General features: G+C 44.9%; 2 protein-coding genes across 3 annotated transcripts; both read right to left on the bottom strand.

Moving 5' to 3' along the window:
* Window positions 1-1,909: 1,909 nt before the first annotated feature.
* Window positions 1,910-22,596, bottom strand: SGCA (sarcoglycan alpha). Of its 2 annotated transcripts, XM_063137691.1 has the most exons (9): window positions 22,487-22,596; window positions 20,646-20,812; window positions 19,383-19,455; window positions 16,214-16,412; window positions 13,988-14,150; window positions 13,673-13,881; window positions 10,553-10,579; window positions 3,286-3,490; window positions 1,910-2,351 (listed from the first exon to the last, which is right to left on the bottom strand). In XM_063137691.1, exons 1-8 carry the CDS (start codon window positions 22,497-22,499, stop codon window positions 3,298-3,300), a joined length of 1,044 nt encoding a protein of 347 aa, XP_062993761.1. In that variant the 5' UTR covers window positions 22,500-22,596; the 3' UTR covers window positions 1,910-2,351; window positions 3,286-3,297. The 2 variants fall into 2 exon arrangements, with proteins under 2 accessions (XP_062993761.1, XP_062993762.1); XM_063137692.1 differs by lacking the exons at window positions 1,910-2,351; window positions 3,286-3,490 and adding an exon at window positions 9,763-9,909.
* LOC134406328 (histone H1B-like) lies at window positions 8,896-9,698 on the bottom strand. The gene has a single exon (XM_063137693.1). The coding sequence runs from the start codon at window positions 9,549-9,551 to the stop codon at window positions 8,922-8,924; it is 630 nt and encodes a 209-aa protein (XP_062993763.1). The 5' UTR covers window positions 9,552-9,698; the 3' UTR covers window positions 8,896-8,921.
* Window positions 22,597-25,755: the final 3,159 nt, after the last annotated feature.

Below are 25,755 nucleotides of genomic sequence, written 5' to 3'. Positions count from 1 at the left end.
TGGCGTGTGTGAGAGAGAGAGAGGGGTGGGGAGGGAGAGTGGGAACCGTACGCAATAATTCGTCTATTTGAAAGTTGCTAAGAGTTTGAAAATTCAAGCGCAAATCATATAACGTGTTATCTTTTTATTAAGCAAGCTTGGTTTGATGAAGGGTTCTGTTTAATGTGAAAGCTTACACACACAGTTCTGAGCTCTTCCAATAAAAAGAGGTAATTATATTTGTGTTGTACTAGGGATGCTTGAGAATTCATTCTTTGCAAATTCCTACGCAAACTGACCCAGATGAATGTGCAGTTTGGAATTCAGTTTCGCACTTTCCTGAATTTTAAACTTGATGTTGTGCGGACTTTATACTGCTAGTTTTACCCTACCCTGTGCCTGCTTACCCTACCCTGTGCCTGTTGGCATTCTCTTCCCCTCCTTATTGTTTTACTATGATTTTATTAGATTGTAAGCCTATGCGGCAGGGCCTTGCTATTTACTGTTTTACTCTGTACAGCACCATGTACATTGATGGTGCTATATAAATAAATAATAATAATAATAATAATAATAATAATAATAATAATAATAACAACAGTCCTTGGCTAAAAAATAAAATAAAATACCAAAACATATATTAAAATGTGTATTTAGAAATGTGTACTTTGAGAGGAAATATATTTCGAAATGTGTATTTTGTGAGAAACTGCATTTAAAAATACAAATTTAAATACAGATTTTCCAGCAAATATTATTTTTAAATCACAGATTCATGCAGAAATGGGATGGAACCCATGCAAAACTAACACAGACTGAACATAGATTGATCCAGCGCCATTTGTTTCTTTGGGATTAAAAATCAGGGAGTTTTGAGCTGTGATGTTTGAAAGTTCCAGTACATTCTGTTCAAGAGCAACGGGTGTCCAGCTGTGATATGTGCCCGAATAAGCAGGGACAGTGAACATCTGAAGGGGCACAGCCAACTCCCCTCCAATGTTTGTGGCAGTGTTTGATCAAAGGTATTCAGACTTTCTACATCCTAGGGAAGGGACATTATGTTTAGAATATGAGGCACTGAGGATTTCTGTGTGTGAAAGGAGAGAGTAGGCTGTGGGTGGATATTGCATGTGCTAAAGGAATGTGAAATGGGTAGGTGAAGATGTCTGTTTTGCATTCCATAACATCTGCACTTTTTCAAACAAAAGTTCATCCCATCTCATTTCCATAGTTTTGCACAAATTTTTTGCACGTGAACACACATTTTTGTACAAAATTTTGCCTAATCCATGCATTTTGTACAAGCACTTTCCCTTAACGTATGTCTTCTTGTACACAATTTTCCACAATATTTGTGCACACATTTTTTATCAGAGAACTGCACTGCAAAATTCAGAGAAGTGCAAGAAGCAAAGGACAATAGTATTCCAGTTCATGTATTAGTTCAAAAAGTGAACGTTAGAGCAGTTTGCCTTAAAATGTAAACCAAATGAATTACGCTCCCATCCCTACAGTAAAAGATTTGTCATGTGCCTTAATATGTCTGTGCTGAAAGTATGAGCTTTGGGTTGGTATGTGTTAATTTGAAGAGAAGGCATTTGCATATGTCTCCTGAAACTTTGGGATCATCTACACCAAGGCAGATATTCCACTATGAAAGTGGTATGAAAGCAGTATATAAAAGGCAGGAGCCACACTACTGCTTTATAGCAGTATTGAAGTGCACTGACAACTGTTGGGGCCCACTGGCACATACCATATACTGCTTTCATACCACTTTCATAGTGTTATATTCTGCTTGGTGTAGATGTGTCATGGGCTCCTACAGTTGTCAGTGCACTTCAGTACGACTATAAAGCAGTAGTGTAGATCCTGCAGTGTACTTCAATACTGCTGTAAAGTATTGAAAATACAGTAAAATAGCTCTGAAGGCTATTCACTGGGGGAAAGAAAACAATACAGAAGAGGAGATGCAACTTTTTATCACTCCATGTTGCAAGAGGGTAATCAAAGCACATGTTTACTTTATAAACTCAAAGAAGTTTTGACTGTCATGGGAAGTGTAGTCCTGTGAAAAAGCTAGAGATCTCTAACACATAGTGATAGCAGCCCTGAACACCCCACCAATTGGTTAAGTTGCAATAAAATCATTATTTTGTCCAGGGAGCCAAACACTTAAGGCCAGACCTGCAAACATATGCAGAGTTACCAAATAAATCCACCCAGCCCCTACATTCCCAGTCACCGACAGTTATCAAAGTGGAAAACACACAGCAAAGCAAAATTCACCATCCCGAGCTTTCACCAAAGTTGTCTCAATATTGAGAGATCTCTTCAGTGGGAATTTTCTCCTCGGTCAAGTTGGATGTGACCTGCCGGGAGGAGAGAAATGATTAAAAAAAGAAGTTTGCTAGTACCGCAGTTCCTCTCTATTCTGTTAGTGAGGTGGAGGAGGGGGTGGGGGACAACAGGCTGGCCATGCACCCACTAGGAAAGAGATCCTTTACCTTTGCAAAACATTGCACAAAAGGCAATGTTTTGCTTTCCATGGAGCCACAGTGACATGAGAAGCCAGATGCAACTTCCTAAAGGTATAAAAGATCTGGAACCAGCCATCTTAGGAAATAATGCTTCTCTCTACACATGTCTCCAACATGACCACGGGCTCAAACTCTGGAACCTTTGAAAATATGAAGAGCCCAGCTGGATCAGACCAAGGGTCCATCTAATCCAGCATTCTGCTCACACACTGGCCAGCCAGCTGCCCACAGGAACCTCACAAGCAGGGCATGAGTGCAACAGCACCCTCCCACCCATGATCCCAAGGAACTGGTGTTCGTCGGCATACTACCTCCGACTGTCTGATCATGTATTAGAACACCCTTCCCCAATCTGATGTCATTTTTATTACATATTGTTTATTCCATTAGTGTACTGCTTTTAAGATTTTTATTTTGAACTACTTTATATGGGCTCGCCCTAAAAGGGAAGGTTAATAAAAAAAAAGAAGAGTACATTCTGCATCTGTATAGTAACATCTGGGTTTCATTTCATCTTATGCGCTGAAGCTTCAGCAGGGCACATTTTGGTTGAACATTAGGAGAAACACCTTGATGGTAAGCGCAGTTCAGGAATGGAATCAATTACCTGGGGAAGAGCTGGGCTCTCCCTCAGGGGAAGTCTTCAAGTAGAGACTGGATCTGCTTTCCTAAGTTTGGATGTCCTGCATCAAGGGGGGGGTGCTAAATGGTCTACAATGCCCCCTTCCTTTCTAAGATTTGGTGATTACGCAGTAGAGGTACAAACCTGGTAAAATGTTCACTGCTGAGCCAGGATAAGAGGAACCTGAGCACTGTCATAGCGGGCACTTTGCATGGGGTTGGTCCTCTCACCAGTGCGGACGTTGAACATGGGCAAGGTGGAAAGGGGACGGGGCACCTCTCGGGTGCTGGCCATATCCCTCAGTTCCTCAGTGTTGTCATGGATGGTGTGATGATGCACCATCTGGATGCTGCATGGGAAACGGGAAAAACACACACAAAAGAAACGAACAGGTGTGAAGAGGAAAGGAGAGGGGATGAAGGAGGAAAAACGTGAGCTTGCTTTACCTTCCTTAAACAAGAATCAGTTGCTTACTGGCATAGATTTTTATCCCACTAAATCCTGTAGGCTTTTATTGGGCCACCATAACTGCAATCATATATAACAGAAAGGAAATGAATGAGGCAGCTGTAATTTTAGACTATTTTTAGGGTTGTCTGAGAAAGTGAGCAGGTGTGCTCATGTACGCAAACTCCCCTGCTCTGTTTAGCTAGACTTTAATACACTGAAAGTGTCTCTGAGATGGATAGGTTTGTATTTTACTCTTGAGATCCTTTACACTCACAAGACACACATACAAAGAGGGTGTTTTTAGGGCTGTGCAGGGGGCCCTCAACCTGCTTTGGCGCTTCTGAATCCACCCTCGCCCCATCTTGATGGCAGCATGAGGCCTCAGGCTCCCGCGTTGGTTCTCCTTCCGAGCATCTGCATGGAAAGGAGCGCCAATGCGGAGTTGCTGCTACTGTGGGCCGAGCACCAGGGAGGGGGGAGGAATGGGGCAGCCAGCTCTCCTCCCTCTGACCTCCTTCTGGCTGCCCTGTTTCTCTCCCCGCCCCCATTATTATTATTATTATTATTATTATTATTATTATTATTATTATTATTATTATTTAATCAAAGGCTCGCATCTACAGATTTAAAAAACCCAGGGGGGAAGCAACAGGGCAGCCAGAGGGGGAGGAAGAGAGGGACGTGCAGCACCTGAACCAGCCCTCCTCCAGCTGATGGCGACCAATCAGGGGGCACCATCGGTTCTGGTAAGCCTCTGCTTAAAAATAGTCGGGTTAAGTGCCCGACTTTTTAAAAGCGGAGTTTAGGGGGTTTGCCCCTGGATGGCTTCAGGATGGTGGCTGGTGCTCAGCAGGTGCCTGGGAAAGCCAGGTGTGAGGCCAGCCGGAAGTCCAGATCTCACTTTGGACAGGATCTGAAGCAGGCTGAGGCAGATCAGGGTGGAGGCGGATCAGTCGCCCCCCACTTGCCCCCCCAAATCTGTTGAGTCACTTCCCCCTGCCCACTGAGCCACCGGGACTTACCAGACCCATCCGCTCGTGCCTGGCAGTCGCCCGTCCTGCATGAGAGCCACCATTTTTAAGGAAGACCAGGGGTCTCTATTGCGGTAGATTTACCATTGCAAACAACAGCAGCCATAAAGGGCCATTATGCTCTTTATGACCACCATTGTATGCAACAGTAGATCTACAGTGATAGAGTGCCCCATCTTCCTTAAAAATGTCAGGCAGAGGACAGTGGCTTGCCTTCATCCCGGATTGGCCCGAAGCACAGCAAAGTCCATTGGACCTGCTCCACACCACTTTGGCCTGATCCATGCCCATCTACATAACCAAGCACAGCCTTCTCCAACCTGGTGCCAACCACTCCACTATCTGCTGGTCCTATTGCTCCTTGCCACTGCAAACTTTTAACAACAACAAAAGGGAATCTGATTTATTTATTTATTATTGCATTTATATCCCGCCTTTTTTCCTCGAAGGAACCCAAGGCGGCGTACATAATCCTCCTCCTCCTCTCCATGTTATCCTCACAACAACAATCCTGTGAGGTAGGTTGGGCTGAGAGTCTGTGACTGGCCCAAAGTCACCCAGTGGGTTTCCATGGCGGAGTGGGGACTAGAACCTGGATCTCCCGACTCCCAGTCCAACACTTTAGCCACTACACCACATTGGCACAGATGAATATTCAAGATTCCACATAAGCCGTTTTGATAAACCTGGGTTCGCTTGTTTACATTCATCTCACACATTTTCCCATTGAACTCAAGATGGCCTACGTGGGGCTCTGTGGCGTTACACCCCACAAGTCAATTCCAAATGTATGTCTGCGGTTTGTAAGTCTGTGGTTTTTAGAATGTTGGCCTGAGTGGGCGGAGTTAGAATGTCTTGGGAGGGGGGAGGAGTGATATATAAGGGAAGGACTGAGGGGATGGAGAGCTTTTCAGAAAAACTTTTCAGGGAGACTTGTTAGGTACTCTTAGAGTCTGTAGTACTCTCTGTGTTTAGGGTACCTAAGTTCTGGGAAATTTGAGGGTCAGTGTAGTGAGTGGTGTCTTTAGGGTGTTGGTGTGCACGCAGTGGAAGTATATTAATCAGTACTGATAATAAAGAAAGTTCAAGAGTGATTGTGTGAGAAAAAGGAAAGTGCGAATGTGAATGAGTGACCGGATTGTATGAAAGGTTTCAAAAAGGTTTTTAAATGTTGTTATTTGAAACAAAGCTTATGAACTTTTCAAAATAAATTTTGATTGTTTTGTTTTTAAACTACCACAAAAAGCCCACGTGTCTGTTTGGCATTTATCATCTTAAGTTTACACATATAACACCCAGTCTGACAATCATTCACCTAAGCAGATATAACTCACAGCACATTATTATATATATTAAAAATCCTTCTCCATTTTAAACCCCTTTCTCCACATAGTTTGGAGGAAGGTGGTTTTTATCCCTTGCCTCAGGCGTATCAAGCGGTGGTGCTTGGCTTGAGCAGGGAGTAGCCTCGGCCGGGTCTGTTGTTCAGAGCCTGTGCCGTGGCAGGCTCCCATAAGAACATAAGAAGAACGCTGCTAGATCAGATCAAAGGCCCATCAAAAGACCAAAGTTCAGCATCTTGTTTCCCACAGTGGACAACCAGATACCTTCAAGAAGCCCACCAGCATGGCATGAGAGCAATACCCTTCCCCACTGTTGTACCCCAGCAACTGCTATTGGGAGAGTCATGCTGCCTCTGGATCCTGGACAGAGCATATAGCCACCATTATTATATCAATAGCCATATCCACTATGAATTGACCCTCTCATCTCCTTTTATGATATATTCTTGCTTGCTTGCTTGGGTGATAGGCTATTCGCATACAAAACAACAAAGACAAAATAAGGCAACATAATAAGACAAAATCTAAATGCTTAAGCTAAAATAGATTCACAATGCATTGCTTAAAATTCATTTAAATTAAACTACACCGCTTGTTGAAAATGTATAGTTATAGTTTGAACATTCAAACAGCTAAGAAAATCATTCAATCAAAGCACACACACTCACCCCCCAAATAATCAACTGCATCTATTGGTTGCTAATCTATTAGGGTTGAACTGTATTGCAGACCAACTTAGGTCTTAAATTTTGAAAAATGGTTTAATAAGTGTGTAAATACCTGAATGAGAGTCCCAGATTCCAAAGAGAATGAAGAATTCTACATTTCAACAAAATAGGTCGGAAGAAAAGGCACCAGTCTCTCATCTGACTGAAGTTTTGAATAATTAATCTTATTTATTATCGGTATATTTGTACTGCCCATCAATTGTGGTCCCAGGATGATTTAGATAAAAATGCAATTAAATATAAAGGCAACTACGCCAAGAGGCAGCATGCTATCATAATCAGTCAGCGTGTTTAAGCTCGGAGAAATAAAAAGGGGGTGAGCTGACACTGAAAAGTCAGCAGGCAAAGCTCTCTGGGAAAAACATTTCACGATCAGGGCACCAACAGCAGGCAAGGCCCCCTCTCTGGGGGTCATCAGCCACATCTGACATGATGGGAGCAGGCACAGGAGGCCTTCCAGCCACATTCTGAACCAGGTGTAGAACACTTTGGGAGCTCCAGGGGACAGCTTCAACCCCCCCCACCCCAGAAAACACCCACCCAGAGGCCACACCACCACCGCCATGTCACCGCTGAGTTTCCACGGCAGCAGCAGTAAAACAATTCATTGCCATTGAATTTTAGTGGCAAACTGCGCTGGCAGCCTTAAAAGGTCAAATTTCACTTTAAACAAGGCTTTAAAGTTAAATTTAATCTTTTTAGGCCACCATCACAGTTTGTTGCCAAAATTCAGCATCAGTCTGCTGTTTTTCCACTGGCAAATTCAGCAGCCCAGTAGGGGGCATGGGGTGGGGGGCAGTTGCCCTTCAGGCCAGGGTTGGGGTACACATTGTTAGTTTAGGATAGCAGCAATTTCTCTACCGTCTTCACTTCAAAGGCAGGCCCATGCATATAGCATATTGCAGTACTCTAACTTAAGAGATGAGCATTAATGGTCTACCGAGGCTTTCAGAGGGGAGCAACAGTGATGGATTTACTCACAAGGCTGTACACTGGAACAGCAAGGGAACCCAAAGGCATCATGGGTAAATGTTTCTAACTTCTAACATTGGACACATCATAATGGAAGCCGAGCTCAAGGAGAAGATGTGAAGGCCTTACTCTGGAAGGTCTCAAGAGAATGGCTGTCGCTGCTAAGTTACCACACAGAACACGATGCTGCTTCAAGGTGCACTCTTCAAAGAAAACCATGTGCTATGAGCACACCACAGACAAGCAACCACATGTAGCTTTCTAAAACAGTAGGTAAGAGGACCACCGAAAAAGGTAAGGGGGCGGAGTCCCTTGAACACCCACCCATCCCACTCCCTGATGCAGTCATAACAAATTAAATAATAGGTGCAGCCTCATCTACATGGCCCTTACGTGACATTGAAAATCAGCTGCCTGAGACAGCTGCTTCACTTTGCCTTATGGCAGGGCCAATCCTATGCATTCTATCCACTTGAAACCAGAAACTCTGTTTGCATAGGTGAAGAAGATGGACGTGCTTGTCCTAGCCTTCTTCCTTCTTCCCAAATCTGGCTGGGTGGGGCTGGGGATGGAAGCTTCAGAAGCACATCCCCTGAACCCTGAAGCTTTTGGAAAGGGAAGGAGAGACATTGCTCTCCCCCATTATCACTCCACCACAAAATCATTCCATGTGGATTTGCAACTCCTTATGCTGTAGCAGTTTCTAAGGTTGCAAGAATAGGGTGTTTCTGCCCCCCCTGCATATATTTCAGCAACGGTAGGGGGTTTTCTCCATCAGTAGAAACAATCTCTTGCCCTGCCTTTCTACCACCCTATAGTTTGGTGATGTTTCTTTGGCTGGACAGATATAGATAGATGGATAGATGAACGGATAGATGAATGGATAGATAGATAGATAGATAGATAGATAGATAGATAGATAGATAGATGCAATATACAATTGGCACACATCTCCTAGGTGCATTGCATCTTGATACTTAAAAGACTGAGGCAAACACACATTCAAAATTCCCCTTAGACCAGCCTTCCTCAACCTGGGCCGCTCCAGATGTGTTGGACTACAACTCCCAGAATGCTGGCTGGGGCATTCTGGGAGATGCAGTCCAACACATCTGGAGCGCCCCAGGTTGAGGAAGGCTGCCTTAGACGTTTATCATGGCTTCTGATTCAGCATTACCAACTCAGATCCAAATGATAGGCACAAAAATTAGACAGTCGAAATGCGGCACTTTATTTTATTTTTCTTACACACAGCTTCAGCTATGGATATTTCCTGTCATTGACATAGGACTACACAAGTCAGATGGGTCTGATTTCCTAGGCTTGGTCTTCTTTTTCCTTGACCTCTTGGAGGACATATTTTTCTTGAGAGCAGACATTGCAGAGATTGCCTTTCTTCTCCTCCTCCTCCTCAGCACATCCAGCATCATCTTGCTGATTGCGTAGGAGCCTGTAAGTCCACGCCCGGTCAACTTCCTCAACACACCCTTCCTAACCAAGGCCTTCAAGACTCTCTTGAAGTAACTCTTCCGCTTCTCGAGATCATAGCCTGTAGCCGCAACACTCTTCTTAAGAGCTTGCAGGGAAATACCGGTGCGTTTCTCAATGGAAGCCACCACCTGGAAAATAAGCTTGGAGACACCACGCTTTGGCAAAATGGATTTCCAAGGGAAAGAAGGTTTGTAGGCCTCTTGGTCTTTTGACCTAGACTTAGATGTGGGCTTTAGATGCAGGCCAGAACAAGATGGCTGAGATTCATCCACAACCTCATTTTTTTGCAGGGTTGGGATAAAGTAGTCCGCGGCTATGGGTCTGGAATTCCCTTCATCGAAACATTGTGCATTGTTCAACAAGAAAGACACTGAGGTTTCACTCACAGTGTCCATTTCTCCTCAAGCTTGGCTTGGATTACTACTTCCTCACCATGTCCCAAATTCCAGAAACTTGCTGGGCTTGGCATCTGTGCTTCTGCTAGTTGATGCAGCTTCCTGAACTTGAGGGCCGTCTAGTCTGATGGTTCTTCTGGGACTCCCTAGGTGGCCTGCCTCACACAGCAAGGAAGGAGTTGGATGGGATTCCTGTGCAAGGCAGCTATGACAAGATCAGCCTACTTTGCCAGAGGTTATGAGGTTAGAGGGGGAGGAGCTTGAACTAAATAGTTGTCATGAGAACAACTTGGTGGATTGTGGGATCACAAGAACACTGTGATGCCTCTGTTGCCTGCTTGTGTCCTTGTTTGATGGCCTAGTCATGGCATGAAGGACAGACATTAAAGACTCACCACAGGAGTTTGACCAACACACACAATCCTTCTGTTCAATACCTGTGACTCATACCACTATATAACTCTATGGCAGCCTTCCTCCAGCCTGGTGCCCTAAAGATTCAGTGGACTACAATTTCCACAATCCATAGCCAACAGTGGTCCTCAGACTTGTAGTACAACATGCCTTGTGGACACCAGGTTGTGGAAGACTGCTCTATAATTTATCCACATTTAGAATGAAGTGTGCACTTTTAAAAGGTTGTGATAGAAAGTACAAAAAACAACTTCATAAATACAAAAAAATGTGCATGCTTTTGAGATCTGACTTGATGTTATGACAGGATGCCTGCTTTTGTTTTCTCCTATTCCCCTCCACCTCCACCAACCTGATTTTTGTAACATCTTGCCTGATGAAGGCACATTTGGGGATGATCTTTGAGTTGCCCTAAAGAAGGTATCATACCCTATGGATTTTGGATGTTTTTCATATGGCTTACATGGCTGCCTTTGGTTTTCATGTATACAAACATATTGGAGGGGGCAGGTGAATGGTGGCTTTATTTTCACAAAACCATTCAAGTGCAAACAGAGGTACATGTTTACAGATGAAAAACAACTTACTCTGAGGTCTTCAGGTCTCTTTTGTGCCTACAATGAAAAGAAAGGGGAACTGGGGTTAAGTCCAATTAGCAACAGAAACAAATATTTTCTTTCCCACGTGTGGAGCAAGGACTATAACATCACAACATCTGTCCCGTATACTATCCCATATACTCCGTCTGACTATGTTTACCCAGGCAGGTCCCCATTTTCTGGCCCGTATGCCAGGAAGTCACTGTTCCTATTTTTGTTTTATCAGGGGCATCATTCCAATGCATGGGACTGGATTAAAAAGGTGTGTATAAAGCACATGTCTATAAAGTGATTTCATCCGACAATGTCTTTGGAATGCCTGTTACCAAGAAAACTTGGTAGCGGTAGAGTTTTGTACAAATCTCACATTAATAGGCACATTCATACAAAAAGCACTTCACTTCAACAGATCCTTAATGCTCTTTCATTCCTATTCTCAATCCGAATTGTTTTCAGCTGTTATCTCAAACTCCAGCCCATATGCCCATGTACAAAAAGCACGTGAGCAGTTATGGCACGTATGTATATAAGGACCAGTCTATTTATGATGCCATTCTTGCACTTAGCAGTTGGGTGAATTTTTTTCAAAAAGTAAATTTGTGAACCGGTGTGGTGTAGGGGTTAGAGCAGCCTTCCTCAACCTGGGGCGCTCCAGATGTGTTGGACTGCATCTCCCAGAATGCCCCAGCCGGCTGGGGCATTCTGGGAGTTGTAGTCCAACACATCTGGAGCGCCCCAGGTTGAAGAAGGCTGCTGAGTTAGAGTGTTGGACCAGATCTCAGGAGATCAAGGTTCAAATCTCCATTTGGCCATGAAGCCCAATGGATGACTTTGGGCCAGTCACTGATTCTCAGGCTCACCTTCCTGACAGGGTTGCTGTGAGAATAAAATGGAGTAGGAGGAGGAGGAGGATATAATGTAAACTGCCTTAGGTTCCTTGCAAGAGGAAAAAAAGGCAAGATATAATAAATAAATAAATAAATAAATAAATAGCAGGTGCACACACACCCATCTGGATCAGGACCCTGCCAGGGTTTTACGGGGCTTTAACCCTTTGCCCCCACTGTGGTTCTGATCTAGACTGGTGGGCCTCATTCCTTCTATTTGCATTGGAAGGAAAGCTTCCATTAGAGCAAGTGAGAGCTTTCCCTCGAAAGCAAATAGAAGGCATGGGAGCAAAAGGGTTAAAGCCCCCTAACTCTCCTGATGCCCTGCACATGCACACACACACACACACAAACACACACCATAGACTTATGATCTGGATCAGGAGGTCTCACACTTGCTATTTGCTTAAAAAAAACATTTACACGTTGCTAATTGTGTGAATTGTGTCGCAATTAGCTGGGTCCTAAAGTGCAGCTGTTGCTGAGAAAATATTCCCAAGTAGAAGCCTGGTTTGTACATCCCAGATTGACTCTGCTGTGCATCTTTGCCGGCAGAAGCGGCAATTTATACAAAAATGTGACATTGAAAAAAAAAGTCTTGTGCGTTTTGTAGTATTTATAAATTACACAGCACTAACAGTGCTTTTACTAAAATTCCTAAGCAAAAAAGTAAGGTTTAAGGTGAGAGTTACAGGCTTAAGAGGCAGGAAAGGGTGTCATCGTTTGAAAGAGCAGGAGACCTTTCTTAGCACCAGTGAAGGTGATGGAGCAAAGGTCATTGGGAGGGGAGTTTTGGGAGATAAATGAAGAAAAATACATTGGGGCAAATCCAGGGAGAGCTTTGAGAGTCAAGGTTTTCTCTGTAAGGGATTGGAGGGGGGAGTTGATTCCCAAACACACATGCACAAATGTATGAAATGGCTCCGAAAGATGAATTAATTAGATGAAGGATCAGAAATATGGGTTCCTCTTTATAGAGGAGTAAACACTGCCAGTTTCAGAACCTTGTGTTCATGTGACCCAGCCTTCCCTAAGCTGCACCCACCCACCCCAGATGTGTTTGATGACAACACTAGGATGACCATATGAAAAGGAGGACAGGGCTCCTGTATCTTTAACAGTTGCATAGAAAAGGGAATTTCAGCAGGTGTCATTTGTATATATGGAGAACCTGGTGAAATTCCCTCTTCATCACAACAGTTAAAGTGCAGGAGCTATACTAGAGTGACCAAATTTAAAAGAGGACAGGGCACCTGCAGCTTTAACTGTTGTGATGAAGACGAAATTCCACCAGGTTTTCCATATATACAAATGACACCTGCTGAAATTCCCTTTTCAATACAACTGTTAAAGATACAGGAGCCCTGTCCTCCTTTTCATATGGTCACCCTAGACAACACCCAACATTCCCCAAACAGCCCTGCTGGCTCAAGGATGCTGGGAGTTATTGTCTAACACATCTGGAGCATACCAGTTTGGGGAAGGATGGTGTGACCATTATCAGCAGTGAAAGATTTTATGATGATAATGATGATTGTTCTTGTTATTATTATTATCTAATAAATGTATTGATAAATTAATAGCTCAATTAATAAGTAAAGTTTTTTTTTGGGGGGGTTATATACACTAGAGGCTTCCTTGTGAATGGCCCACCTGGTCCTACATACACCATTAGGAATGAGGGATTAATTCATTTGGTTCGCATTTTAAAGCAAACTTACCTAATTTTGCACTTCTAAGCCAAAATCAAATAAGCCAAAAGATAAATCTTTTGAAATTTGAACTTCTTCAAATTTTGCAATGGAGTCCTCCAATAAAAGAAAAAAGCGTGCAAAAATATGCATGATAGGGAAAAACATACACAAAAATGCATGTATTAGTCAAAATGACATTCAAAATGCATTATCTTAGGGAAAAAGCTCGCGAAAGATCTGTATATCAGGGGAAATTGCAAACAAAAAGATGTGTATATCCAGGGAAATTGCAAACAAAAAATGCCTGTATTAGGAGAAATGCACACACAAATGTATATGAATTTTCATAGGTATTTTATGTTTTTTGTTTTAAAAAAAATCTCAATGTTCAGGACAAATTGAACTGAAAATTGGAAAAATGAGAACCTCAGAGAAACCAGAATTGACAGATTTGCTCATCCCTATGATATCCTGCAACACAACACACAGCCTCCCCATACTCATAGTTGGACGTATGGCCAACTTACACGCCTTCCCGCCTGCAGCACATGATGTAGGCCAGGATGAGAGAGAGGAGAAGACCCAAGAGGAAGGGAAGGAGGAAAGTAAGCAAGAAGTCCCAGAAGAACGTCCTGTCAGAGGCATCGTCCGGAGGGCTGAATTCACTGCCCTCTTCAAGCACCCCGTCTCCATAGATTGGCACCATTTCTGTGGCATTCATCTTTGTGAGGTCTATCTGAGGAGTGTAAAAAAGAGGAAATGACAGGGGTGGGGGGTGAGGAGTGACCATCTCAGGAAAGCTATGCAAATATCCCTACCCACCATTGCCCACATTCTCTCACCAAGGTCAAATTGCACCAGTCCACCTGGAATCGAGGGCTGAAGCTGTCGTAACAGGTCATGACCGGTTGCTGCTCCAGCTTACACCGGTAACTGTTGACAGGGGACTTGGCCTCTGTTAAGCAGTTAGTGAATGGATCCTTGGAACCTATCTTGATGTAAACCCTGCAGGAAGGAGAGCAGAAGTACAGTGTGCCGATGGAAGCAAGATGACTGTAGGATCATAGAGGTGGGAGAAAACTCAAGTTTCTTGATGCGTTTTCCAGGAGAAAAATACAACTAACAGGATGTCTGCTATGGGCTGGCATGTTAACATCTCTCTACTCCATCTTTCCTCTATCTTTCTGGTGCTTTCCAGATGGGTTGGATTGAGGATGATGAGAGTTGCCATGGAACACATCTAGAGGCAGTGGAGGCTCCGATGTCAGTGGGCCGCACCTTGGATAGCTCCTTTAGACCCTGTTCAGATGACATGCTAAACCATGGTGGTTAAGCATTTTGAGCTAAACATTATGGCTTAGCATGTCATGGTAACCATGATTTAGCGTGTCATGTGAACACAACCTAGCCATGGTGGCTACATAACCACGGTTCAAACAGGTTCACTAAACATTTGCTGCAGAAGAGTTAGCGGCCTAACCGTGGCTTAGTGTGTTGTCTGAACAGGTACTTAGAGTTCTGACTGGTTCTGGCTGAAAATCGCTGTTTGGAGGGTATCAGATGCGACTGCTGTACTCTTTATCTCTCAGTCAGACCTACCTTGCAGGGTTGCTTGTCTTTTACTGAGTCAGACCCTCGGTCCATCTAGCTCAGTAGTGTCTACATTGGCTGGCAGCAGCTCTCTACGGTTACATGCAGGGCTCTCTCCCATATCACTCCACCACAAAATCATTCCATGTGGAAGGCGGCTGCGCAGTTGCTTCACATTCGTCCTCTTGCTTCGGGCGGAGGAGGGGGGGCTACGATTAGCGTGGCATGGACGCCTCCCCCCCCACGCGCCTCGGCTGCCTGGAGTGGCGCTGCTCGCGCGAGGCGTCCCTGCCCCGAGGCACCTCCACGCCGCCTCTTGGCTGCCACCGCTGTGCAGACTCCCCCGGGGGCTTCCCCTGCGGCCCCGCCCCACCCCACAAGCCACTCCTCCTTCGCTGAGGACTGGCGCCTTGCGTGACTTTTGAGGGCAGAGGCCCTCTGGCGGAACGGGAGGGAAGGGCCGGTCCACGGTGCCCCCTGCCGGCAGGGCCGGGGAAAGGCGCCCTCGCGGGGACTTCAGGATCGTCCTGCCCTGGCGGATGTGGCAGGCGAGGAAAAGCCAGGGGACGAGGAAGCCCATGTGGCCGCACGGTGGGGGGTCTGGGGGGTCGCGAGTCCTCTCGCAAAGCCCCGCGGAGCTGGAGCATGTCCAGAGGAGGGCAGCCAGGATGATCAGGGGTCTGGAAAGAAAGACCTGCGAGGAGAGACACTGAAAGAACTGGGCCTGTTTAGCCTGGAGAAGAGGAGATGGAGGGGAGACATGAGAGCACTCTTCAAAGACTTGAAAGGTTGTCACACAGAGGAGGGCCAGGATCTCTTCTTGATCATTACAGAGTGCATAAGGGACTCAAGTTACAGGAAGCCAGATTCCAGCTCGAGATCAGGAAAAACTTCCTGACTGTTAGAGCAGTAAGACAATGGACCCAGTGACCTAGGGAGGTGGTGGGCTCTCCCACACGCGAGGCCTTCAAGAGGCAGCTGGACAGCCACCTTTCAGGGATGCTTTTCGGTGGATTCCTGCATTGAGCAGGGGGTTGGACTGGATGGCCTTGTAGGTCCCTTCCAACTGTACTATTCTATGATTCCTTATGCTGTAGTAGTTTGAACCTGGCGATTGAACCTGGTCTCTTCTGCGTGCAAAGCAGGTGCTCTACCACTGAACTACAGCCTTTCTCCAAGCTAGCATAGAATTGTGACAGAAAATAAATAAATACTCCCGGAAAAGTTTTAGGGAATACGAAACCCTGGAGTGTTTTCCCTCATCGGAAGCCTTCACAATAACATATGAATAGATCACCTTATGGAGATTTTGTGTGAAGGCTTTTGTGAATTCCTTCAACTCCAATCGTGAGGTAATGGCATAGAGAGACTCAACTGGCCTAAAAGAACCTTGAGGAATTACTGAGCAGAGCAGGGCCTTGAGAATTGTGCTATGTGATGGCTATTTCCATGGTCCACTGGAGGCTCCCGTTCCTTACCCTTCCTTCTTGTTTTCAAACGGCAATGGTACCCGGCCTCCCCGGTCCAAGGCTGAGGTAATATTGACAACCGTCAAGCCTTCTTGCTCCCACATGCTGTCCACAGCTTCTTGGAAACGTTCCTGGGCATCCAGAGGTAGCATTTCCTCTATATCCCAATTCTTCACCAAGAATTCAGCTTGATACGGCACCTCTCCATCTACAGAGAGGGGACAGCAGGAAACGGGAAGGGGGAGGAAGAGGAAAGCTGGGCTTCAAGGCTGGTTATGCTAGCTTCAATGCATCTACCTTCATTCAGTAGGACCATCCTATCCAGGCTGAATCACTGAATCCCACAAAAGAGGAAGCGGGGCTGCCTGACACTGCAAGCCCCCGTCCCTCCAAAGCGTACACGACCCTCAAATGATAATCCAGGGCAGACATGTCAGGCCTCACAACTTCACAGTACTCAGGCCCTGACAAGCCTGCCTTAAGAGGTCTATTGAGCAGGGAGGGCCAAAGCATTTTTCTGAAGCATTTTTTTGTGAACTGCCCGCCCAGAGAGATTCGGCTACTGGGAGGTATAAAAATGCAATAAATAAATAAATTAAATAAAGTAAGCCCCAAAGTGGAGCGGGGGGGGGGGGCAAAGCCTTATTCCAAAGTGAGCCCCACTCTTATCAGGCCTTTGAACCTGGAATAAGGCTTTGGCCCTCCCTGCCCCCACCCCTGGCCAACAGACCACTCCAGGCAGGCTAGTCAGGGCCTGAGTACTATGAAGTTGTGAGGCCTGTGTACTGTGAGGCCTGAGTACTGTGAGATTGTGAGACCAGGGCAGAGGTGGGCAACTTGTATGGGCCCCAAGAGTCACAAGCGGCATTGGCTGGGCGACCAAGAGCCACACCTATGCACACGCACACACAAACACACACATTTCCCCTCCCCTGTCCTGATCCAGTTCACTGGGGGAAGGGGAAGGCTTTAACCTCCCCCTCCCTCAGTAATTTGGATCCATATTGCCAGGATGGGGACTAAGTTAAAACGCCTCCCACCATCCCATCCCAGTGCTCCCACTTATCATTGCTGGGAGAAGGAAGAGAGTTTACCATTGCCAGTCACCGTGCCGGGAAAGAAGGTGCATGCCAATCACTCTTCCCATCTCCATGTGTCCATTTCCCGGCAGAATCCGTTCTTCCAGGAAACAGGTGTGCAAAGAGCATCCTCCCTGCATGGCCATTTCCCAGCAGAATCGAGCTCCCACCAGCCTGCCAAAGCCTTTAGCCGACTGGAGGAAGCCCAATTCTGCCATTATACAAGATGTGCGGGAATGTCTCTCTTTGCACGCCTTGTGTAGCGGACGTGGCGGTGTGCACGTGTGTGTAAGGGAAAACTGGAAGAATTGAGAGCAGGGCACTTGCAGCAAGCCACACAGCTGGCCTCCAGGGACCACATGTGGCTGGCCGGCCTGCACTCACTCTGAGATCAGCTTCAGAGGCCCTGCTTTTGTGACAGCCTGACACCTTTGAGAGTAGTAACACTCGTGGGCAGCAAAGACAGGGCCTTCCCAGCAGCGGCCCCTCACCTGTGGAACTCTCTTCCAGATGAAATACATTAAACCTCTTCACGGCAGGCAGGAGTCCACTAGACAAGAACCACAGTGCAGGATCCATTTTGGGACTGGCAAAGGAGAAATAAGATGGTGCTCATAAGAGGAGCCCTGCTGGATCAGACCAAGGGTCCATCTAGTCTAGCATTCTGTTCACGTAGTGGCCAACCAGCTGTCGACCAGGAATCCACAAGCAGGACACGAGTACAATAGCACCCTCTCACCCATGTTCCCCAGCAACTGGTTTATCTATAGACTTACTGCCTCTGATACTGGAGGGAGCACATAGCCATCGTGGCTGCTAGTCCTGACGAGCCCCATCTTCTTTCTCCTTTGTCAGTGCTGCCTACACCTGTAGGGTTGGAGATCCTGTCCTCCTGGGAACCAGTTAGGATGAGCATCTCATGAGAACACAAAGATGGCAGGATGTGGGGGAGGCCCAATTGTTCCTACTGTGATCTAGATGTAAGACACCGTATGGAGGGCATTGTGGGGAAATGGCCCTACAGAGAAACCTCTAAGGTAAGTATTGGAATACTTACACCCAACGAATAGCGTGGCCACTCATGCATCGCCAAAGAAGAGGATCAAAGGGGACAAATTTGCATAAAATGTGCATGTCCTGATAAATACGTGCAGATGCAAATTTAGAAACAGAAATGCAATATATCTCGCCATCATGGGGGGAAATGTGAACAGGGGACCTGTGTGCCTGCCTGCCCGGTCTGCTGTCCAAGTGCTCACTGTGGATGGTGAACTTCAAGGCGCCTGGCTGCTCTCCCTTCTAACAGTTCTTCAAATAGAGGATGCTTTCCTCTGATACTCCTGCAGGTCCCATGGACCCAAATAATACACATACACCTACCTGACCTAGGGGTATATGCTGGGACAATAGGCGTTTTCTCAGGGCATGGCTAGAAGAGGGGGGTGGGGGGGGATGATCTTGCGATATGATGATCGGGAGATCCTCCCCCTCAGTCTACATGTGGCATGCGACGTCCTGGAAGGAAGAGGACGTCACGCCCGCCATTTTGTATGGGGTTTTTTTGTATTGGAAGAAAGTGCACGAGTGCTCAATCACAAAAGTAAATGTTTTTTTTAAAAAAATATATATTCCCGCTCCCCCTGCCCCACCCCTGATGGGCACGGAGCTCTTGAAGAGCTCTGTGTCTCGTTCCCGGGTCCTTGCGGTTACTCGTGAGGAGCCAGGACAAACTGGGACAGCCGCTCACACGTCCCACGGTCTTGGGACGAGCCCAAGATCTCGGGAAAAGTCGGGATAAAAGGGTATGCCCTTATTCCGAGGAAAAGGAGGGATCATCCCTCCCTGTTCCAAGGATCCCCTGTGTGTCATGTGGACGCACAGGGATGATCCCGGAGCAATCCCCGGGATAGCGGCAGGTCTACACATGCCCTCAGTCTCTCTTGGAATGAGCTCATCATCTGTTCACCCCACCACCACACCCCTTCCTAACAGCCCAGCAAGTGAATATCTGCACCAACTTTAAAAGCAGCCAAATGGCAGAATTCCCTCTAGAAATGAGAGAGAGGTGAATATGCATGTGTGAATGATGAAATATTTACCTGGAGACAAGAAAATGTTTATGATCATTGTTTGCATGACAGTCTCATAGGTGTGCCGGTTATATGCCATCACCTGCCACAAAGAAGAGAAAGAGATGTGGTTATCCTATAATGTAAATTAAATTAATGCATTCTTTTTTTTAAAAGGTATCCTTCCTGTCAAGAAAAACAAGAACAAAAATTCCAAGGAATATAATAAGGATAAATCGATCTTTTGCTGTCTAAATAAAATGACGATTATAACTAAAGCTGGATTTATGGGCTGGGAGCATAAACGCCAGGAAGCTCTATCCATTTTGCAGGTGGACTTTCAGGTGTGGCACTAGGATATCAGGTTACACAAGCAATCTCGACAGAAGCTCAAGGCCCAGAGCTGTCAAGCAGCCCAATGAGGGCTTCAGAATATGTCTGTTTGCACAACTCACCCACACCATGCCCCCACCCCCACCCCAAAAAGTCAAAATCAGCAGGTCATTTTACTGTGTTTGAGAGAAAAGGGAAAGGACTTTAGCTTTAAGGGTAGAAAGAAATCAAAAGCTATGTCACCATAGGGATTGGATGCACATTACTGTAGCCTACAGGGGAAATGAGCATTTTCAGCCAGTGTGTTTTATTTTATGTATTTTTCTATGAATAAATTTGCATACATTTCTGGAAAGTTAAAAAAAAGCAATGGTCCTCAAGTTCGCAGAATCTGGGAAATTCGGGAAAAGCCAGTCAGTTGCAGAATGTGCAGGTCGGATTCATCCTAATTCATTTGATTCTGTTGCAGATTTCTCAGACATCCCTACACCAGGGGTGGGGAACCTCAGGCCCTTGGGCCAAACCCGGCCCAACTGGGGTCGCAAACCAGGAGTTCCCATGGCTCCACCCCCTTACCCCTAACCACCGATCCTTGGTGGGTTTCCTGACTTTTACGTTCCTTTATCCCCATTCCAAAAAGTTGAAATGCTTTTCCTAAGGCTTAGTTAATGGCAGTAAGAGCCCTTATGCGGGATTATTATTATTATTATTATTATTATTATTATTATGTATTTTGTCTTCATTACTTTTGCCTTTGGCCCTGTCATCTTTGCCTTCGGAAGAGCTTCTCCTAAATTGAATTTAGCTCTTGGGCTGAAAGACTTTCCCCACACCTGTGCTGTAATGCTCCTTCAGGTACAACCTACCCCTGAACTGAGGTCATGACAGCTCTCGGGGAAACCCTGAGCGAAACATACAATTTATCTAGCTGGAAATTATAAAACACACACACGCACAAACCTGAATTGTCTGCTTGCCAACATCTTTGGTTGTGGGGGAGCCGTAGAGATATCCCGTGTCAAAGGGGGTGCGTTGAAAGTAGCGTAGCCACCGGGGCAAGTCGGGGTGATCCAGAAGATTGGCATGGAAGGTGATGGGAAAGTCAGACGGAGGTTCAATCACAGGTTCTGGAAGATTTCAGGCCCAGAAGAGAGCTAAAATTGTGCTTCTGCCACAGTTTGTGCTTCTGCTTCAAGGAAAGGGCTGGATATGATGTGTGTGTGATGATAAATCAATTGATCCATCTATTTATCTAGTTATATGTCATCAATCTTTCTTTAGCCTCCACATGGGAAGGGAAGCAAATTTAAACCAAAAAAGTAGCTGGGTAGGAGGATGTAACCTCCCCACACACACACATACACACACAAGTGGTACTTCCAATCTGGGTCGGGGCCCTGTGAGCTTACACCACAGCAAATAAAAAAGTTAGGATCACCTACACACAAGGCAGTTAATGTAGCATGTAATTTAGCCCTAGGCCTAAACACATACAAACAAAACAACTGCATTTTGCTTCACTACTTCCCTCTACCTCCCTTTTCCTCCCCTCTTCTGGTCCTTCTCCTGTGTCGGATTTAACATTGTAAGCTCATCAAGGCAGAGAACTGTCCTAATAATAATAGTAATAATAACGGATTGGATTAAGACTTAAGCCATAATTAGAGGAGTCCCACTGAAATCAATGGGACTAAAGCTAATTATGACTAATTTAAGTCCCATTGAAAGCAATGAGTCTATTTGAAGTATGACTAAGTATGGATCCAACATACTATTACTTAGGGTGACCGTATGAAAAAGAGGACCGGGCTCCTGTATCCTTAACAGTTGCATAGAAAAGGGAATTTCAGCAGGTGTCATTTGTATTTATGGAGAACCTGGTGAAATTCCCTCTTCAGATCACAACAGTCAAAGCTGCAGGAGCTATACTAGAGTGACCAGATTTAAAAGAGGGCAGGGCACCTGCAGCTTTAACTGATGTGATGAAGAGGGAATTTCACCAGGTTCTCCAATATGCAAATGACTCCTGCAGAAAGTCCCTTTTCAATACAACTGTTAAAGATACAGGAGCCCTGTCCTCCTTTTAATATGGTCACCCTACTATTACTACTATTATTATTATCATTTTCATTAATAGTAGTAGTAGTACTAATAACAACAACAATAATAATACAAGGATAAGACAATATGACCCTGGTCACACAAACAGCAGCACTCACTGTGGCTTAAATAACCCGCAGTGAGTTGTGAGGCATGCCTGTCACGATTGTGAATATTCAAGTAGCAGAAGGGGATTGACGTGGTTTTCCGTGACATGAGAATCTGGGCAGTGTGGCTTGTTGCTGTGGGTAACAAGCCATTCAGAACTCATGGGCTGTAGTAGGGTTCTAGAGTGGCTTGTTAACCACAGCAACTAGCTCATCACAATAAGCCACGGCGACAGACCACCACGGCTTGAATATTTGCAGTGGTGACTGGCATGTGCTGCAACCCACCACAGCTTATTTAAACCATGATGGGTGCCGACGACCGTGCAAACCAGCCTTATGAATAGAAAGACAGATAACAATTTAATTCTGTTTAGTAATGGATGGATGAATGGACTGATGGAGAAAGAGAAGCCATAGCTAGACCTAAGGTTTATCCCTGTATCGTCCAGGGGTCAAATCTGTTCATCTAGGTGACACACAGGGGATCCAGTGCTCAGGCGGAGGTGAACCCTGGATGATCCCAGGATAAACCTTAGGTCTAGCTGTGGCCAGAGAGAAACAACAACCAAACAAGAACTTTGAATCCCTTACCATTGTTGTCCATGGGAGAGGGAAAGGCATCCTTGAAGCCATCTCTTTCCAGCTCGTGAAGAAAGATTTCTCCAACCACAGCAGAGAAACTGAGGACAGGGAGAGTGTCAGCCAGGCCCCTGCTGAAGAGAAGCCCTGGTAGAGCATAAACAGGACATAGGATTAGGTCCCAACTCCTGGTTCTACTTTACAAACTCTATTCTACCCATTGGGCCTTTGCTTTGAACAAGCCGAACATTAGCTAAATTTCTAACCAGCCCAAATAAGAGGTTTGTGTAACTGGAAACCCTGCACATTTCCACACTAACTAAAGATGTTACTGTCATTCATAATTACCTGTTTTGGAATACAAATTTGTCCAAGTCATAAAGCACAGAAATAATGCTTCACCAGGCAAAGGCCATTGTATTTTCCCTGAATCCTCTGTCAGTTGCATTTATCCTGCTCTTGGTTCATTTTTATTTTACATTGTGGTGTTTTCATGTGTTTATTTTCATTGGTTTCGTCACAAAGTTAACCTTTTTTTCTAAAGGGCATGCTGGGAGTTGTAGGTCTCTTCTCTGTCTAAATAGGATTGCACCTTATAACAAATTGAGCAGTCTCCAACTCAGAATGTAAAATGAGATTCTACAATCATGACCACTGTGTTTTTATTTTTTATTATTTATTACATTTTTATACCGCCCAATAGCTGAAGCTCTCTGGGCGGTTCACAAAAATTAAAACCATCATAAAACAACCAACAAGTTAAAAACACAAATACAAAATACAATATAAAAAGCACAACCAGGATAAAACTACATAGCAAAATTGATATAAGGTTAAAATACAGAGTTAAAACAGTATAATTTAAATTTAAGTTAACATTAAGTGTTAAAATACTGAGTGAATAAAAAGGACTTCAGCTGGCGACGAAAGGAGTACAGTGTAGGTGCCAGGCGGACCTCTCTGGGGAGCTCATTCCACAACCGGGGTGCCACAGCGGAGAAAGCCCTCCTCCTAGTAGCCACCTGCCTCACTTCCTTTGGCAGGGGCTCACGGAGAAAGGCCCCTGTAGATGATCTTAAGGTCCGGGTAGGTAGAATGAATGTTATTCATTCAGGAATAACAGCAGCAGTGGTAGTTAGAATGGCAGGAAGATTACTCTCTCTCTCATCCATATACATGTATTTATTTATTTATTTATGTACAGACATCTTAGAAATTTACCATTTTTCCCCCTCTTTATTCTTTTCCCCTATGTGTGGGTGTGTTTGATTGTTGCTTTTTACAATTCCTTAGTATGCTGATCTCTCGTATTTTGTACTCTTTTTTAAAATTGTTGTGAATTGTTTTGGGAGCAAATCTTGGATGAAAACAAGGTTGTGAATGCCAGAAATACACAAACAAATAAATGAATGCATAGACCAGGTAGTGTTTAAAAGCTGAAAGCAAATCTCCAACCTGCGCTCACGTCAAGCCTCATTGGACTTCAATTCATTCTTTGCCTCGTGTGCTTCTAATCTCAAGCTTTGCCAATGTGTCACAATAGTGATGTCAAGGGATCAGACCAAATACAGGTGCAAATGGAGGGTTAATTTGTTCATGGAGTTTTTAAAGCAATTAGTAGGTGCAATAGCAAGGGTCACTCAAGGTGCAGAGTTACTTAACAGCTCTGGAAGCATCAGAGCCTCGGATGGAATCAAGGGATCACGAGAAGTGGAGTGTTGCCCTGCAGCCAAGTAGAGCTAAAGAAGCTCCCTTTTGGCCTGGGCTTCTTGGGTATAAAAAGACTAGCATGTTTAATGTGTTCAGTAGTAGTAGTGGTGGTGATTTCATTCTGGTATGATCCTGGCTTGATTTGCTCTGCTGTCTTATACCTCCGGCTCCTTTCCCAAGGGACTATCTGTTTATGATTCAGTAACATTGGTCAAGTGCTTTACTTTCTGGATTCAGTCTGCTTTATTCAGCCACTTCTGTGAACATATTGTGCTTTGTTTTACCTGTTCTCTGCCTTCAAAGGAATATTTTAACATTCAAACGGTGCTAACCTTATAGATTTTTTTCCATACTTGCTTGTTATATTCCCAGCAGGAGAGATTTTTTTGTTTTGTTTTACAGTCTTGCTCTTGGAGAGAATGTGTCATTTCCATGCACCAGCAAGGCCTGTTTGCAATCTCAATGAGAATCGGCATTTCTTGCTGTGTTCTTTGAAAGATGGATGAGACACAACTCAACAGCTACAGACCAGGCTGAATGTCTAGCCCAGACTTCCCTAGTCTGGTTCCTTTTAGAATTTTGGATGACAACTCCCATCAGCCCCAGCCAGCATGGCTAATTATCAGGAAGGATGGGTCATGTAGCCCAAAGCAGGGCTGGGAGACTAATTTAAACCTTTACAGCAGGGGTCGGAATGTGGCCCTCCAGAAGTTTTACACTGCAACTCCCATCATCCCTGACCATTGGCCATGCTCTCCATAAATCTATAAGGCTATATGCTAAAGAGGCATTTCTACATGAGGCTTTTATCCCACATTTTTACTGAGGCTTCTGCTCCAGGGTTCTTTGCGAGATTAAGATCGGCTCCTGTACACATGCTTTTTATCCAGAGTGGCTGCAAAGCACGGGAGAAGCCCTGGAGAATGACGACATCATCTAAACGACTGTGAGTGAGCAATTGTGCATGCACAATAAAAGCTTTGTGTAGAACAGCTCTATGGCTGATTACACACTTAAGCTTTTAAGGTAGAACCGCCATTCCTCACCCATTCCCTCACATTTTACCGGGGGAGGGGGGAGAAGAAGGAGAGAGACGATATCTTCCATTTGTAATCCTCCCTCGTTTCCCCAGTGATTCTTCTGATGGCAAAAAGTCCAGTGTTATTTTAAAAGGATGGAAGAGTAGTGTAGTCCTCACAGAGTAGTGTATTATTATTATTATTATTTATTTATATAGCACCATCAATGTACAGAGTAAAACAGTAAATAGCAAGACCCTGCCGCATAGGCTTACATTCAATCCTACAGATACCTTTAGTGCTACTGTTCCATTATTTTAAGAGGTGTGATTTTGACGTTGTCAGTGACATACTGAGGAGAACCTATGACAGTTCAGCACACAATCAGTATACACTTTGTGGTAGGCTCCATTTTGTAAGCCAGTTAATTTTTTTAATCAGTCCTTTAATTAGCATTAAAATGCTTTTCGGCTATAGTCTTTAAATTAGGTATATATTACCAATGAAACTGTGTTATTGCACTATAACATTATCATGCAGATTTTAACCAAT

This window comes from Elgaria multicarinata, chromosome 11, assembly GCF_023053635.1.
Source record: "Elgaria multicarinata webbii isolate HBS135686 ecotype San Diego chromosome 11, rElgMul1.1.pri, whole genome shotgun sequence".
NCBI classification, from domain to species: Eukaryota; Metazoa; Chordata; class Lepidosauria; order Squamata; family Anguidae; genus Elgaria; species Elgaria multicarinata.
The sequence above is the reverse complement of the archived record's forward strand: the minus strand, read 5'-3'. Positions and strand labels throughout refer to the sequence as shown.

Coding starts and splice junctions, on each gene's coding strand:
- LOC134406328 (XM_063137693.1), bottom strand. CDS start 9,551: ATGGACACTGTGAGTGAAACCTCAGTGTCTTTCTTGTTGAACAATGCA.
- SGCA (XM_063137691.1), bottom strand. Junction 14,151..16,213: donor TTTGAAAACAAGAAGGAAGG/GTAAGGAACGGG, acceptor TCCTTCCTGCAG/GGTTTACATCAAGATAGGTT. Junction 13,882..13,987: donor ACTGGTGCAATTTGACCTTG/GTGAGAGAATGT, acceptor TACACTCCTCAG/ATAGACCTCACAAAGATGAA.